General features: G+C 37.9%; 2 protein-coding genes across 2 annotated transcripts; one reads left to right on the plus strand and one right to left on the minus strand.

Annotated features, from left to right (window-relative positions):
- Positions 1-1,610: 1,610 nt before the first annotated feature.
- Positions 1,611-9,967, plus strand: tymp (thymidine phosphorylase). The gene is made up of 11 exons (XM_060889122.1): positions 1,611-1,783; positions 2,176-2,347; positions 3,345-3,541; positions 3,617-3,715; positions 3,992-4,121; positions 4,221-4,339; positions 4,448-4,610; positions 5,534-5,761; positions 5,964-6,104; positions 6,195-6,371; positions 7,461-9,967. Exons 2-10 carry the CDS (start codon positions 2,212-2,214, stop codon positions 6,335-6,337), a joined length of 1,356 nt encoding a protein of 451 aa, XP_060745105.1. The 5' UTR covers positions 1,611-1,783; positions 2,176-2,211; the 3' UTR covers positions 6,338-6,371; positions 7,461-9,967.
- Positions 9,968-11,556: 1,589 nt separating this feature from the next.
- On the minus strand, positions 11,557-15,616 carry lsm8 (LSM8 homolog, U6 small nuclear RNA associated). The gene is made up of 4 exons (XM_060889129.1): positions 15,455-15,616; positions 13,413-13,453; positions 12,586-12,713; positions 11,557-11,797 (listed from the first exon to the last, which is right to left on the minus strand). Exons 1-4 carry the CDS (start codon positions 15,483-15,485, stop codon positions 11,707-11,709), a joined length of 291 nt encoding a protein of 96 aa, XP_060745112.1. The 5' UTR covers positions 15,486-15,616; the 3' UTR covers positions 11,557-11,706.
- Between the last annotated feature and the right edge of the window lie 1,638 nt (positions 15,617-17,254).

Consider the following 17,254-nt stretch of genomic DNA (forward strand, 5'->3'; position numbering starts at 1 on the left):
ATGTTGGCTAGTCATGCTGGTGGGGAAAAAAACAGTGAGTCAGATGATACAGAAAGCAGCTAAATGTGCTATGTTAGTCTGAAAATAATAATAGATTATTCCAATTCTCACTTAGAGTCAGCTGAACAAAGACTACCCTGGGAAAAGTCTGATATTTTTATTGTAATTTCTTTTGCTTTAATGAACCTTTAACACTTTGTTTCACTTTGGGTGAAGATTTGCCAAGGCTGTTTTTAATCCCACTCCTACCCAGTCCTGAAGGAATTCCTCCTGCAGTTATTTTTATTGCCCTTTAAAGATAAATAAAACCCTTTGCAATGTGGCAGAGTGAATTCGTTTATAACCAGCACTGTGTGAAAGAGCGCTCTCGGAGCCACGGGTTGAACATCACCATCCAATCCTACATAGCTAGTCAGAGTCAGAGCGTCAGGGCATGTCGGCTCAATGACGTCGGTCCGGACCTGTTTTCGGATGCTCTTGAGGCTGAACACGCCGGGAAACTTTTCCAACACTGGAACACATTCATCAAAAAGCTACAAGGAATTTCTACACCATTTCTACATCCTTTTTTTTTTATCCACCGGCTCATCTAAATGAGTGCATTTTAAGAATCAGTATTTAAATATTCAATTCAATTTTTAATTCAATTTATTTGTATAGCACTTTTAACAATTTCCCATTGTCTCAAGTATGGAAACAGAAGAGAGAGAAAAAGAAATAAATATATAATAATAAGAAAAAATAAAAATAAGTGAATATATACAATTAAAGTTTCAAATTAATTTAAAAAAGATTAACTTAAAATACTTATACAGTGGGTACGGAAAGTATTCAGACCCCTTTAAATTTTTCACTCTTTGTTTCATTGCAGCCATTTTCTAAAATCAAAAAAGTTCATTTTATTTCTTATTAAACGTACACTCAGCACCCCATCTTGATAGAAAAAAAACAGACATGTAGAAATTTTTGAAAATTTATTAAAAAAGAAAAATTGAAATATCACTGTATATCTATCCCTATCCTTTAATAGTTTAATATGATTCACTGATTTATTATTTAATTTGCAGCCTGTTGACAGAAATGGGCAGATTTTGGCTTTGGTTTGTTCAATAGGCACCTAATTCTAAATTCTGGATTTCTGGAATTTCTGGAATTCCCTGAGATTTCTCAATAGATCTTTTATTTTTATACTGACAAAAAAAAAAAACCTCTAATTTATAAAAAAATAAAAACAAACTAGCTTTCCCACTTCTCGTGTGGTCAGTACAGTAGGCTAGATGTTCATTTACATCATACCAGAAAGGGTGGTGATGTAATCATAAGCCTTTGCGTAATACAGTTAAAAGCAAGGCCACAGCCACGGTGCTTCGCTCTCCAGTTGTTTTAGTGTTTTTGTTAGCTTTTCCTGTTTTTTGCTTCCGTTCTATCATCTATAGCACAACCGTACATACGAGTTCTGGATTTTTCAATTCATTTTTTTGTTTTTTTTTTGTTTACATATGTGTATTTTTATAGATTTTTTCATTCTCATATGTTTATTGTCTGTGTGTTGTTGACTGTGTGTACTGGAGGCGTGTGTCACTGAAACAAATTCCTTGTATAAAGCTCCTTCTGATTCTGCTACTGAACAGGAGCAGTAGTTATCATAGTTAATGTGTGACAGGCAGGTGGGAGTGAGAGCACCAGGCTATTGGATTAGAGGCGAAGCATTATACACACTTCTGGACTTGGGAGTTTTTAACACCACTGCAGTCAGCTTGCAAATCTGTCTAACTGTAAACAGGTAAGTTTATCTGAAATACTTTTCTGGTCTGTTTAATAATCAGTAAAATAATCTGCTGTTTCTAAAGCTGTTTTTTTCCCTCAACAGAAAACTGCCTAATTTAGTAAACTCTGTGACACAGATGACATTTTTTATAACTTATATTGCAATTATTATTTCCAAAGATGATTTGCTAAGAAGAAATGCCATAAATCACTTAATGTGATAATCTGATGAAATCGTATAAATGCTAAATGCTCCAGACAGACATAATATTCAGTTGCTGATTCAGCAGTATTTGCAATGCGCTGTTTGAACACAGAGTCGGTGTTGCTAAAATAAGAACGGTCCTACCGTCGGTACAGCTGATGCAATGTTTAGGTTTCCTTTATCTCACTCTCTGTCACACGCAGCTGACAGATTCACAAGCACATCACACGAGCACAAGGATGCCACAAACAATGAGCCTCAGTAGCTTCCCAGAGATGATCATCAAGAAAAGGGACGGCGGTCAGCTGAGCGCAGAGGAGATCCATGACTTTATCGAAGGAGTCACATCTAATTCCATGCAACAAAGTCAAATAGGTGAGACTCTATAAAAACATCCTGTTAGAGAGCTCAGTATTTCTCTAGAGGCACTTGAACAGCATATAGAGCCACATTGTCTCTAGCCCTCTAGCTTGAGCCAGATAATTCAGCTAAATTATTAACATAAATGTACATGATGTGATAAAGTGTGAGAGAAGACCTGCTAAGGAAGACAAGACTATTTCTGTTTAGAAGACTAGAGGAACTGAATTTATTGTTTGTAGAGGAACGTTGTTTCGTTTAACTGTGTACTACATCGGCTTTATATGGTCAATATAAGACTATAAAAGCCTCTTGACTTTGTGACTTGACTTCTTATATATAGAATATAACGTTCTATGTATCGAATATAACATTATCAGTCATACAAAATCTATTTTTAATATATTTTTTGTTTTATTATGATATGCTTGATGGGGCTGGAACGGGGCTACACTTCTGAAAGCCAATCCAAATTGAACTTGAGAATAAATATAAAGCGTAAATTCTTGTGCATTCTTTTGAAAGGAAGAAGGTTCATTAATGCTCGTGTTCATTAACGACTGTGATTTATTTTTGAACTGCTTAAGGCTGAACTGGTTAAGGCTGAACTGGTTAAGGCTGAACTGGTTAAGGCTGAACTGGTTAAGCCTGAACTGCTTAAGGCTGAACTGGTTAAGCCTGAACTGGTTAAGCCTGAACTGCTTATGGCTGAACTGGTTAAGGCTGAACTGGTTAAGCCTGAACTGCTTATGGCTGAACTGGTTAAGGCTGAACTGGTTAAGCCTGAACTGGTTAAGCCTGAACTGCTTATGGCTGAACTGGTTAAGGCTGAACTGGTTAAGCCTGAACTGCTTAAGGCTGAACTAGTTAAGATCATTTAAATGAAAGAAAACTTTCCACGGTTACATGATGCAACGTTAGGCAGAGATTTAAATAGAAGGAGAGTAAGACATGAAAAAAATATTAATTATAGTAGAGCGATATGTTTTAAACATAATAATGTGTTTTCTAGGTGCAATGCTTATGGCCATATGGCAGAAAGGCATGAATTCTGATGAAACTTTGAAACTGACAGAGAAGATGATGAAGTCAGGTCAAGTTTTGCATTGGTCCGGCGAATGGCTTGTGGTGGATAAACACTCGACTGGTGGGGTCGGGGACAAAATCAGCCTTATACTGGCCCCTGCTTTGGCTGCTTGTGGGTGCAAGGTGAATAGACATGCAGTATTTATGGACCAGTGATGAATTCAGAACTGTTATCTAATTAGGTTCTGATCCATGCAGGTCCCTATGATAAGTGGACGTGGACTGGGACACACTGGAGGCACATTGGACAAACTAGAGTCCATCCCAGGTTTCAAAATCAACCTGACAGTAGACGTGGTACAGGACACGACATCTTCCTGTTAATATTACTTAAACCACAGTGATGTTAAATTCTTAAATCTGATTGGTCAGAGAGTGCAAACAAAAACAGATTTAAAGCAAACAATCAAAACTAATTTTAAATGAATCAAAGTAGATTGTTTAGCATTTGCAGTCAGATTACATTAGGTTATCAGTCTACCAAATACTTGCTAAAATAGACATGAAATGACCTTGGAGGGTGCTGTGCCAGGAACCCTTTCAGAAGTAGCATATGTTTGTGTGGGTGTGCAGGTGAAGCAGACACTGCAGGATGTAGGCTGTTGTATTATAGGTCAGACAGAGACTCTGGTACCTGCTGATCGTATCATCTACTCTATCAGGGACATCACTGGTACTGTGGACAGTGTCCCACTTATCACAGGTGAGAGCGGATAAAAAACTGAATCAGCACACTGTATTGATGGTTTGTGTCTTGTGTCTCTGATATGTGTTTTTTTTTTTTTGTTCTTTTTTGTTACAGCATCAATAATGTCAAAGAAGGCAGCTGAAGGTTTAAGTGCACTTGTGTTAGACGTGAAGTTTGGTAAAGCTGCTCTCTATAAAGACCTGGAGAGCGCTCGTTGCCTTGCCCAGTCACTGGTGAGACATGTCTGAGTGTGACGTGGAAAGCCTGAGAGAAAGAGAGAGAGAGAGAGAGAGAGAGAGAGAGAGACTTTGCTCTCAATAACCTTGGTTCTCTATCTGTAGGTTACAGTAGGAAACAAACTGGGTATAAAAACAGGAGCGGTGTTGAGCCGGATGGACGCGCCTATTGGCCGATGTGTTGGACATACTCTAGAGGTTTATGAAAGTTTGGAATGCCTTAAAGGTCATGGCCCTGATGACCTGAACAACCTGGTTACAACACTTGGTAAGGAGGGTTTGTAAAGCGAGCTCAGACTGATTTAAAGAGGGAAGTCTTTTACCAGCGTTTTTCTGCATAATCTTTTACTTCCCCATTTTGTCAAGATTGCATAAATAAGGACAAGCTGTTTTCTCCAAACTTACTTCTAAAAGACGTCATAACAATATAAATGAGAAAATTTGTTACCAAAGTTGGTCTTACATAGTTTGGGTTCTAGTTAGGGTTCCCACATTCAATACAGAAAAATAAGGGATGCCTGCCGCAGCAATTAGAAACATTATCTGAGCTCTGTCAAGGACACAGGAACCTCAATGTGCTTATGTATGCAGAAGAGGGAAGAGAGTACATTTAGTAGCTGGTAGCTGTTATTTTATAGTGGCAGTTAGTTTTATTATTGGGGCTGGCTAAGCGGACAGGACTAGGCAGATTACCAAATTGGTGAGAAAACAGAAAAAATGTACATGCTTTCACAAAAACTTAAATTGTTCCTGGTAAAAAAAAGGTCCAAACTACAGATTAACTAAACTAAGACGGTGAAGGCTATTTACAAGAATCTGCATTCATGCCCCAACATCTGCCTTTACACTTTCATTACAAATGTATTTTGAGTAAACCTTTTCACTTTTTGCTAATCATACAGACACTACAGAAGGTAGAGAGATAGAGACGATGTTGAAAAACTTTATAGTGTTCCTTTAAGATTAGATATTTTTACAACCTGCCCTGAGAGATTTTTGTACATCATGTAACAAAGAAATATTGAACAGATAAACATCCATCTATCCATCCATCCATCAATCCCCAAGTGTATTTGGCCCTAGAATGGTTTCCCATCCACTTTTAACAAGGCTTTTTCAAAAACTCCTTGACTCAGTGGTTCCATCTGGTGGGTAAATCACTGCTAAGCTCTCACAATGTGTTATGTGTAGGTGGCTGCCTGCTGCACATGAGTGGCCGATCAGCTACTCCTGAGGATGGGCAGAACGCAATCAGTGAGGTCCTGAAGAATAAGAAGGCCTTGGAAAAGTTCCAAGAAATGCTTGTGGTCCAAGGCGTGAACGCGGAAATAAGCCGTTCTCTCTGCTCAGAAAATGCTGAATACTTTCAGTACCTACAGCCTGCACGGTACCAGACAGAGATTAAGGCACTGGATGACGGTAATTTGTATAAAATACTATTGGTATTTGATGTTAATTAGTTAATTGGTGGCTGACAGTAAACAACTCTACTGTGGAATAAAAAATGCATGATATTGTTATTATGGACAGAATTGTGTCACTGTTTAATGAAAGCATGTCTTATGATGGCCAGCATTTAAAGTACAGTAGATGGTCAGCATGCCACTATATGATTTTTCAGGTACCGTTTTGGGGATAGATGGCAAAGCCATAGCCGACGTCTTGCACAAGTTAGGAGCAGGCCGCTCCAAATCTGAGGACCAGATCAACCACAGTGTAGGAGCAGAGCTTCTGGTAGATCTGGGACATCCAATAAAGAAAGGTGAGTAGTAAACTTTGTGTGCGAGCACAATTACTAAAGGACAAAATTTTATAAAGGACCAAACGTATCTTATCCTAACTTATCTGGCAGGTCAACGCTGGATTAGAATCCATCATGATTGTGAAAAATTAAGCTCAAAGCAGCAGCAGGACCTGCAAGAGGCTTTGGACATTGGCAGTGCAGATGATTACAAGGACAGTCCTCGAGTGGCAGAGTTCATCCTACCACACTGATCTGTGAAAGGTTTTCACAAGTATTCACCATCAGGTGCTCATTTCACTTAACCCCTTGAGTTTTGGTGCAGCCAGTTACCAGTACAAGTCACATAATCTGTCAAATGGAACTTACCTGTGTGAAATAAAAGTGATATTACATGAGACATCACATGATCTCATACATGCTGGGGATGTGGTATCTGGTTATGGTGTTAGACTAATAGATCAGAAGAACAGTTTGTTTATTTAAAAAAAAAAGCCTTAAAGACAGGGTCTCCGATTTTTGAAAGCCAATATTGACATAAAATCACCAAAACAAACACGCCCCTAACCCAAATGGGTCCCACCCCTGTATTGATAGCTCCGCCCACACATACATACGTAACCCAGGCAACTAATTGAAAGAAATGTGTCTTTATCATAGCTGAAGGGAAGAACAATACGATTGCAGATAAACAAACAAGCAAAAATGACACTCAAGCATAATCATGCAAAGGACAAAGGCATATATTAGTTCTGTGTAACAAAGAAAAACCAACATTACTCACCTATCGAGAAGGAAAAAAGCGGCTTGGAAAAAAGTTGAGTTTCCCGAGTCAATAACTCCTGAGCTAAACACTGTTACTACACAAAACGCGGTTGTAACTGCGTCTCTACATTACTACGATAGAAAAGAGGTGTTATTTGTGTAGTAACAGTGTTTAGCTCAGGAGTTATTGACTCAGGAAACTCCAATCTGTGAATATGTGATTCACAGAAATATACTTCCTGCTCCTTCAGCGCTGGAAAGCTGATCCTATATTAACACGTCCTACTTCTTGCCTTATCGTAAGTCTTTCTTCGCTTTCTTTGTTTTTATCCTCCATTTCACTGTTAAAACCGCTTTCTGCTAATGTCACACATGCGCACTGAACACTCTCTCCGCCCATATTGAAAAGCCCCGCCCCTTTCTGCTCATTAGCTACACGTTTGTTTTGATTTTTGTTTTTGATTTTTTCATTATTCGGCCCGACTCAGTTTTCTGAAGCATTTCTCAAAAATCGTAGACCCTGCCTTTAAATCTTAAATATCTGGCAAAGTAAAGCATTGATTTAACTATTTAAACATGCAACAAATATCAAACAACCAAAATTCTATGTAGAAGAGGTTGTCTACCAGATCACCAAGATCACCAGATCACCAAGATCACCAAGATCACCAGATCACCAAGATCACCAGATCACCAAGATCACCAAGATCACCAAGATCACCAAGATCACCAAGCCAAGGCTGACTTCAACTCACCACCACCATGCTTCACTTTAGGGATTATTCTTATTAGTTCCCAATTGTAACACTACAAATGTTTAAGGAGATGGGTTTGATTCTCACAAAGGCCACTATATATTATTGTAAGCAGGGTTATGGGAGGGATTTTAAGAATGAATAGTGATTAGGATTTATTTAAGTATATATATGCATTCTTCAGATATTATTTTCTGTTAAATTTATTTTACACGAATCGTCCTGGACAGTCTAAAAAATATTGTATATGAAAGTATATAAAAGACAAATTTTACAATTTTATATTTATGGTCCCATTTAGCTTTTGTACCTCTAAAATTAAACTTAAGAATTTTCAAAACTGTTTCTGACTGTAAATATTTAAAGCAAAGTGTTAACTCAGCTTTGGTCTCTAAAGAAAGAAATGCCTTTCTAATTTTGCTTTGCATTTCAAACAATAACAGCACTAATAGGGTTGTGTTTATTTTAGCATAGAATTAGCAAATATACAAAATGTGGTTAACTAGCATCCATGCTAGTTAGGGAAAGTCTTTAAGGTGTCGAATTACTGACATAGAATCACCAAGCTGCCACTGCTGATGGGCTCTTAAGCAAGAACCTTAACCCTCATAAATGAGATACATTTCTGAATAAGGGTGTCTACTAAATGCTAACATTAAAGGCTTTCTAATCTTATCTTCTAACGTTAAGGGCTTTCTTTACATTCAGTCTGTTCAAAGTGACTTTTGCATTCATTCTCACCATTAAAAATAGATTTTTTTTTGTGAGCTTCAGGAAATTCCTGAAGCAAACTTCCATTTGTACGTATTGTTGTGAAAAATCACAGTAAAAATAATTAAAGTATTATTCCTTACAATACTATAACCAAAGTAAAGTATTAAGCCTCGCAAAATATTACAATTGGTGTCATAAGACATATGTAGGCGAGGTTGTAGGCCCCAGATGTTGTAATAGTTTTAAGGTAATATATGACTAACATATAAATGACCACACCTGAGTCAAAGTGTAAACTAAAGAAAATAAGTTTGTTGTAATCATAAACTTAGTAAAAGTAACCAGACTCAGTGCTATCAGTCCTAGTCAGTCTGAGCTCTCTGATCAATGTGTGAGGAAGTGAAAGTCAAAAGTTCAGCTGAAACAGGCCTCATGTAGGGAGTAGGGCGAGACAGCTGAATCAGGCGACAAGCTGGACGGACCTGCTCATTCTAAGGGAAAAGGGGAAACTGACCTTTAGTAGAAATAGAGAAACTAAGGCTTAAAATATGCATGTGCAAATCCAGTCTGGAAAGTGACAGACTGAGATTATAACAATGTTCAGTTCATAGGTTTAGTAATCTTAAGGAGTCAACATAGAACTCCACTTATATACAAAGCAACATTATAACAGCAAGGGCTTAGCAAAAACAGCAATACAACATAACCAATATAATCAAGAACTTTTATCATAATTCAAACTCATAAAGATAACATATAATCAATCATTCATTCATTCATCTTCTACCGCTTATCCGAACTACCTCGGGTCACGGGGATCTCAGGTGTCATTGGGCATCAAGGCAGGATACACCCTGGACGGAGTGCCAACCCATTGCAGGGCACACACACACACACACACACTCTCATTCACTCACGCAATCACACACTAGGGACAATTTTTCAGAGATGCCAATCAACCTACCCTGCATGTCTTTGGACCGGGGGAGGAAACCAGAGTACCCGGAGGAAACCCCGAAGCACGAGGAGAACATGCAAACTCCACACACACAAGGTGGAGGCGGGAATCAAACCCTGGTGTGAGGCGAACGTGCTAACCACTAAGCCACCGTGCCCCCCAACATATAATCAATCAATTATATAATCAGTAGAAATCATATACAGTATAGAATAGCAAGAAATGAAATGAGGGAACTTACTCATTGTAGCTGTAAAAGAGGATTAATACAAAAGACGTCTGTGTTACATTGAGTGGCAAATAACTCAAGAATAAGGAGTGACAAGAAGATCTCTAGAGCACATTTTTAACAACGAAGCATGTTTTTTAATAACAATGCAGAAGTCCGTCGGGAAAAACAACAGGAAAATTAAAAGGGCTGACTTGTTTTTCTGGGAAATAAAGGGAAGTCACTTAGTGATTCTGCAAAGTAAGGGGAATTTAGAAAGGAGGAATTACCTGAATGTATATATTGAGGAGATTTCCTGGGGAGAGAGCTTGCTTTCTTGCTTTTTTGTGTTCGAACTTTTTGGGTTGCAGGGGGATGCTCGCTTGGGTTTTTTCATTTGATTGCTTTTGACTTAGAAATTTTTCCTTGAGCTCAATGGAATTGTTGGCTGATTGGCTGCAATAAAGAAGTTTGCTCATTCTCATCCAGGTCTGGAGAGTCTTCTCATTGATTTATTTGTATCAATTACAGTGTTATCAGTAAAGTTTAGTTTAAATATTCAATATTCGGCTAAAAGTCTAAAAGTGTGGTTCACCCTGCGATACATCCACTTGGAGGCGGGCTCTGAGTTCCGACAGTATGATGTGTAAAATATTCAGAATAGTTCATGGGGTAACAGGATTGGGTGAAGGTTGTTTGTAAGACTAAATAATACATTTTTCATAGTTTATAATGACTGCGATGGAAGAGATGTTTAAAGAACATGTCAAATGGGCTCACACATTATTGCAAAAGCAACATTTCTCACATATTTTATGGTAATATTTGACGGTAAAGTGTTTTACAAGAACAGTGCAGACAAAACTACTATACTGTTTTTCTCTGAAACAAGCTCATAGGTTGTGAAGGACGTTATAACATTTCTCTCCTCCTCCAATTTCTTTATGCTGTCAGTAACATTTATATCTTTTGTTGTCTATTCTTCCTTGAGATGGCAGCAGAGGATCTTTCTTATAAGCTGATTATCTTTAACATCAGTGTTTCTCATCACAGCCCCAGAGATAGAGAAAAGAAAAATTCTGTACTATATATTTAATGAACTATAAAATCTAGATATTTAATATGATTTAACTCAACCCAGTGTCTAAGTAAAAAAGATGAGGTAAGTAGTAATCATCACATACCTGTGCTTAATTCTACTAATGACTTTTTCCCTGTTGTAGTGAACAGCGAGAGATAAAAAGGGGTAGAGCCAAGAGAGAAAAAATGAAGCGTATTTTGTGTTTGCAAGCGTGCCTCCAATTACCTCTTTCCAGAACAAAACGATTAGTCAGGAAAAACAATCACGAGAAAAAGAGTAACACTTCACATGGTACTACCACCACCATGCATCTTTATCAGAACATTCTCTAGTATTGGGTTTCTGTATATCAAGCATATCATCATTCTGGTCTCTTCCCACACATTTGCAGCAAGAGTCTCCAAACAAGATCCAATGAAAACCAGGTTTGAGGAGTGTCCGGGGCTACAGCCTTCCTCTAAGCAACGTCTCCAATCTGAGCTGTAGATTTCTTCAGATCTTTCAGAGTTAGTCTTGAATATTCTTTGACTAATCACCTTAATAAGAAGATTTTGGGTGGAAGAATTCTTCTAGGCAAAGCCACAGCTGGGCCATATTCTTTCCATTCTTTGGTAACATGTTTAATTCTGTTATAATAATGTGCAAACCTTGGGATTTTCTTTAGCCAAACTCTTACTGAACTTTGCCCCGGACTTGTTTTAACAGCTTCTCTATCTTCATGATGCTGTTTGTTTAGGTATGTACTCCATGTTCTAGGGCTTCCAGGAACAAGTCTATTTTAATCGGCATTATGTGATGAACTCGACAATATTTACATAGAATATAGTTCTTGCCATTCCACACTACAGCTTTCTATACGTTAGACATGAGCTGAAACTACAACTACAGTGTCTTTGTTCCCTAGAAATAAACATGTTTAGACCAATTTTTTTAACAATGTATTTTGTTTTAATTTTCACATGTAAAAAAGTCAGGTTTAAAAAAAAAAAAAAAAAAAAAAAAAAATCAGAAATTTCTATTCCATTTCTGCAGACACACCAAGCAGAAAGAGTGGGGGTGGGGCAAGGGTTGGTTGGTACAGTGAAAAATACTGTGGATGTGGTTTGAACGAGTCTCTACATTTACCCTACTCTGGGGGAAAATTAGTGCACTACAGAGTTAAGTGGTTCCGCCCTTATATTTCCGAGATCCAACGCAGAGTCTGTTTCCTCATCGATTTCACCGATAACAGCCCTGTAACACAAATAGAGGTGCAGCTTCATCAACTGAACGTTAGAAGGCGCTACACGTGGCTATTCACAGAAAAACATGAAGCAAAGCTGCATCTGCTTCAGTTCACACCCCAATGTATAAGTTCAAAAGTGAAATGAAAGAAAAAGCGCATTAGAAGAGATCAATGCCTGCTCTTTACACTCACAGGCCAGTTTATTAGGAATACCTTCATGTAATTATCAAATTAGCCAATCACATAGCTGCAGCATGATGCATAAAATCATGCAGATGCATGTGATAAGCATCAGTTACTGTCCACATCAAACATCACATTGGTCAGAAGGTGTGAAGAATGATGCTTCTATTGTGACAGCTTGGTGGTGACTTTTTTTAAAAATATTTCTGAAAGATTCCTCGGTTGTAGGCACACTGTAATAATTACTGTGCTTTAGTAAAGTTTATTAACACAGGAAAGTCTTGAGAAGAGAGAAATTTAAAAGGGTGTTAGAGAGAGTGAGAGAGAGAGAGAGAGAGAGAGAGAGAGAGAGAGAGAGAGAGAGAGAGAGAGAGAGAGTGAGAGACCTGACGTCTGCTGGTTGTGAGTGGTTGCCATGGACATGGCATGGGTGTGTGTGTGTGTGTGTGTGTGTGTGGAATTTCACACTTAGGCTAGTGAAGGAATGACAAAGTTTATTTTGTGTTTTCTTTCCCCACATCCAACATTTTTCAGCTATTAAACCACACACATCTAATTCCTCAATGTTATTGCTGTAAGCTAAAGCTGGAGAAGACTTATGTGCATGACTTACACATTATCTCCTCTAACGATGTACAGTCCCAGTACAACCTGCTCCACTCCCTGGGAGGAGCTGAACACACGCTCGTGGCTTTCATCTAAGATGAGGTTAATTGTCTGGTCAAAGCCCTTCAGCGTTCCCTGAGAAAAATACAAGAGATTAAAATGTCATTCTTTGGCTGTCACAATTAACCAGGGGTGGGATGGAATGACTGGTACAATAATGCACTCAAATCTTCAATAATAGGGACACAGTCTAATAATCATAGATTTTACATGTTATGTGATACCTATTCCCTTGATGCCACAAAAAATATTTTAGATACAGCATTTAATAGAATGTACTAGAAATTATTTAACAATCTTGGGCAGTTAAACCAAGCGTTAAACCATTTCTGCAATAAAAGGTTTCAGCGTCTTTTATTCAGTCAATCTTGGAATCTCCAGATTATTTCAGGGGTCATGTAACGGTTCTGGATTTACATGAACTGGACCAAACCAACCTCCTAATTAATGCAACACACACACGTCTGCAGTGAACTACATTGCTGGCCTAGAGTTTTATTTTAAAATCTATTGTGAATAGAATTTTATTTTATTTGTATAACGCTGGTGTATATTGTGGTGAGAAAAATCTCTGAGATGAAATGTGAAAAAAGCCCTGAGAGGAAACAAACTTAAAAGGGAAGCCATGCTTTTGTGGTTGACACCAGAGTGGGATTATAAATCAATTCCCTTTTATAACTGCACTCTATATAGTCATAAAAGCACCTGCATGACCAGGAAAGTCATTCTGGTATATCAAATAAAGTCTATATTGTAAAATAAATAAATACTCACCACAATCATTCGTCCATCTGATGTAATAATAGCACAAGTCCCTTCACAGTTCAGTCAAGGACAGTTAAACAGCTTTGTGTACAAATTAATGCAATAATAATCACCCTCATCAATTCTCGACTTTATAGACAACATGCTGAGTGTAGGTTAAAAAGTGCACGTCTGAAACCTATGAAATATTTAAGTACCGTAAAAAAAAAAAAAAAAAAAATTTATAGATAAAATTTGAATCTTTGGGAATCTCCAGAATTTTTTCCGAAAAGCTATTTTCCCCTTTGTCTGTTACCACCTCGTCAATATTTTGCATCTGATCTCAATTTTATTAATCCACAGACTCTCAAATCTTACCAGCTCACAAGAAGCATTAAGGTAAAAGCATTTGAAGTTATTAGAGACCTTAAAGGAAAAATTTACACTGAATAACTTGCTGATTAATTTAATTGGCAATGTACTCTTTCTTGGGTGGCACTCAACATAATTCTGGATTAATTGTTTCACATTTTACAAATGACATATGACTTACAAACACCTGGGTGTTCATCTAAACAGCAAACTGGACTGGACAGACAATACTGAGGCAATCTATAAGAAAGGGCAGAGCAGACTTTCTGCTGAGGAGACTAAGGTCTTTTGGAGTGCAGGGAGAGCTACTGAAGACCTTTTTGGACTCTGTGGTGGCCTCAGCCATATTCTATGGTGTGGTCTGCTGGTGCAGCGCATCTCTACTGCAGAAAGGAAGAGACTGGACAAGCTGATCAGGAAGGCCAGCTCAGTCCTGGGGATTCATCTGGACACTGTACAAGAGGTGGAAGAAAGGAGGATGGTAGCAAAACTATCATCATTGCTGCAGAACGACTCTCACCCCCTGTATGAAACGGTTTCAGCTCTGAGCAGCTCCTTCAGTGACAGACTGTTATACCCTAAGTGTCTGAAGGAGCGATACAGACGGTCTTTTCTCCCTGCTGCTATTAGACTTTACAATCAAAGCTGCTCCCAGTGAACCAGTCACCATAATATACACTGTTATTAGTTTTTAACTGCAATAATAAACAATAACAAATTATTTAAACAACACGAGCAATATTACCTATGTGCAATATGTCTGTTAGTGTAACTACTTACTCGTGGTCTCTTTTTATACATTTTTGTTTTGTTATATACTGTATATTATATTATGTCTCTATTCTTTTTATATATTTGCATTTTCTTACTTTTGCTGCTGTAACATTGAAATTTCCCCATTGTGGGACGAATAAATGTATATCTTATTTCCTAAAGTGCTCTTGCTGCATCTCTTCCTAGAGAGAGAGATGCAGCGGTGCTTTAGTTTTTGTCTGGCTCTCACTTCCTCATCCATACACTCAAACACACCAATATCAAGCTTAATTCCTCCATCATCATCATCATCATCATGTAAATCACAAGTCTTGGAACGGACTCAAACGACTCAAATAACTGCATGCATTCTAGTGTCCACTAAACCACGATTCTAAACATCTCTGAAAAACGGTGAACGACTAAAAAGACGATTCTATGCTTTAGTTTTTAGCCACAAGAACAAATTAGTAGCAAAAAAAGTCAACATTTTATCGAAAGGAGTGTTACTTTAATGGCGTACTCAGGAAATAGAAATGCAAATATTTGTACTCGGATATTCGACTTATTTATTTAAAATTCTCTTTAAATAATCTTTCTAAACCTCACACATTGACCTACGTTTAATTACCGCATCAAACCATCCAACACAAACATTAGCGTTGCTAATCAAAGCGCTAGCAATGTAGATAATTCCTCACATTTACTAGACACAATGAACAGGAAACAGACCAACATCCTATATTAAAACCTTAAGCAGAGATATTTAATTAGAAACCTGACTAAATACCAAACATGACCACGAAAGCCAGACCTGAAAGACAAGCAAGTCAGTAGCTAATCGTGTTAGCTGTTAGCTTAGCTCGCTAGCTTAGCAAACGTTCAGAGCTAACGAGCTAAATGCGTGGTTTTAACCACATTATAACAGCACAGGGACAAAAGGATACGGTTAATGTAACTCTCAAGAGCGGTCGACATCTCCACTGGTGTTATATCCCGCCCAGAATTTACTTATTTATCACTCTTGCACTGAACATAAGCTAAATTGTGCTGCTGAAGTAGCCGGTAATGAAGTAGCAATAGACGTGACTATTTCATTACCGATCTAATCCAAACACAGGCATGGTTAATCGAGCGATGAGCAGTCGCACTGTTCACACTCTTGATTAGAGCATTCAGTCTTCCACTGCATGAAATGAATCGATGTCATCTCATGTGCCTGTACAAACTGTTTCATACAATGAATGATGTTATGAAAAGCAGCTTTAGTAACCTAGCAGTGGTTTATCATCATTTAATGATTACCGAGCATGAAGAATACTAAATAACCTCCATTAAATAAATAATTGCATCATTATGCAATTATCCACAACACAGCAGCACCAAAATGCTGTCATTTACCTCAGTTTGCACAGTCTAACAGCCTACAAATGCAAAAAAAATATCTCCAAACCAAAGTACATGCCATTACTGATGAATGTTTAACAGATTCAGAGTTGAATCACGTTGAATTCAAACAATATCAGTTCACTAAGAAGCAGCCTGAGACCGTCCTAGTCTCACCATGTTTAAAGAACCACACAGATGGGGAAAACACACCAAACCAAAATGAACGTAACACTGCATATGTACGCTTAACACTGCATATTTCTGCCCTGTTAGTTGTATGTTTTTGGTTTTTTTATTTATTTGAACAGTACTTTTTGGCTCATGGTATCTTAAGTCTGTAACCTAGTGAACCAGAGTTAATGTATTCAGTGATAGAGACTTAAAAGCACTTGTAAATGTAAATGTAAAAGCATCCTTAGGAAGATTTGGCAGATTTGGATGGAATGATATATGTGGCACTAGAATTTAGACTTAAGCTTTATTAATGATAATCCTAATGTTTGTATTTTTTATTTTTTTGTAAGGTCAGTTTTACATCCGTAAATATAAAAGAATTGTACAATCCTGAGGAACTCTGTGGTGCCACAAGAGCATAGGATAAGGGTGTAATTTGAGAACAGATCAATTTTAGCATCATCCATCTGAACATTGTTTTGTGTTGTATCTATCGGAAACATTAGGGAACATTAGATTGGCTCGCTTTGACTTGTATAAAAACTCCTCAGGTGAGTATATTCACAATGAGACAACAGCTCAGTCAGGACTCTAGAGCCCTAGCCCACTGAGACATGCAGCAGTGATCTTCCTCATCTTGCACTACATGTGTTTCCTCCTCCTATCAACTACCATACACCACAAAGGTCTGCTATAGTCCAAAGATGACCTGCATGTCCTTATATAAATTACTGATTTTGCTGTGGGTTGTTGTAAATCCCAGGTGCTTTCAATCCTGAAAAAAAGTATTTGCCTGATCATCTGTGTCTGTGGATCTACCTGTTGTATGAATCCAGGAATCCAATCCAGGAAACATCCTTGAATTGAAGAACCATACGTAGACAATTCTTGCAAGTAGAATCCATTTTGTGGATGATGGGCACCCAGAAATGTGAAGCAGCTTTTCCTCAGAGACTTCCAGACTGCAATTTGACCCTGTAGTGACGTACTGGTTTCTACCCAAGATCATATCACACAAATTTATAAATCGATCAGTACATGTTCAGACCAGACAGCAGTTATTCAATCCTAAGAACTGATCATCTGTCACAGGGGAAACACTCTGGGGACTCCCTTATCTAGGCAAAGATTGATCCACTGGGTGGTGGAAGTCAGCGCCATGGACAATAGACATAGACTACTGT

Source organism: Tachysurus vachellii, chromosome 16 (assembly GCF_030014155.1).
Source record: "Tachysurus vachellii isolate PV-2020 chromosome 16, HZAU_Pvac_v1, whole genome shotgun sequence".
Lineage (NCBI taxonomy): Eukaryota > Metazoa > Chordata > Actinopteri > Siluriformes > Bagridae > Tachysurus > Tachysurus vachellii.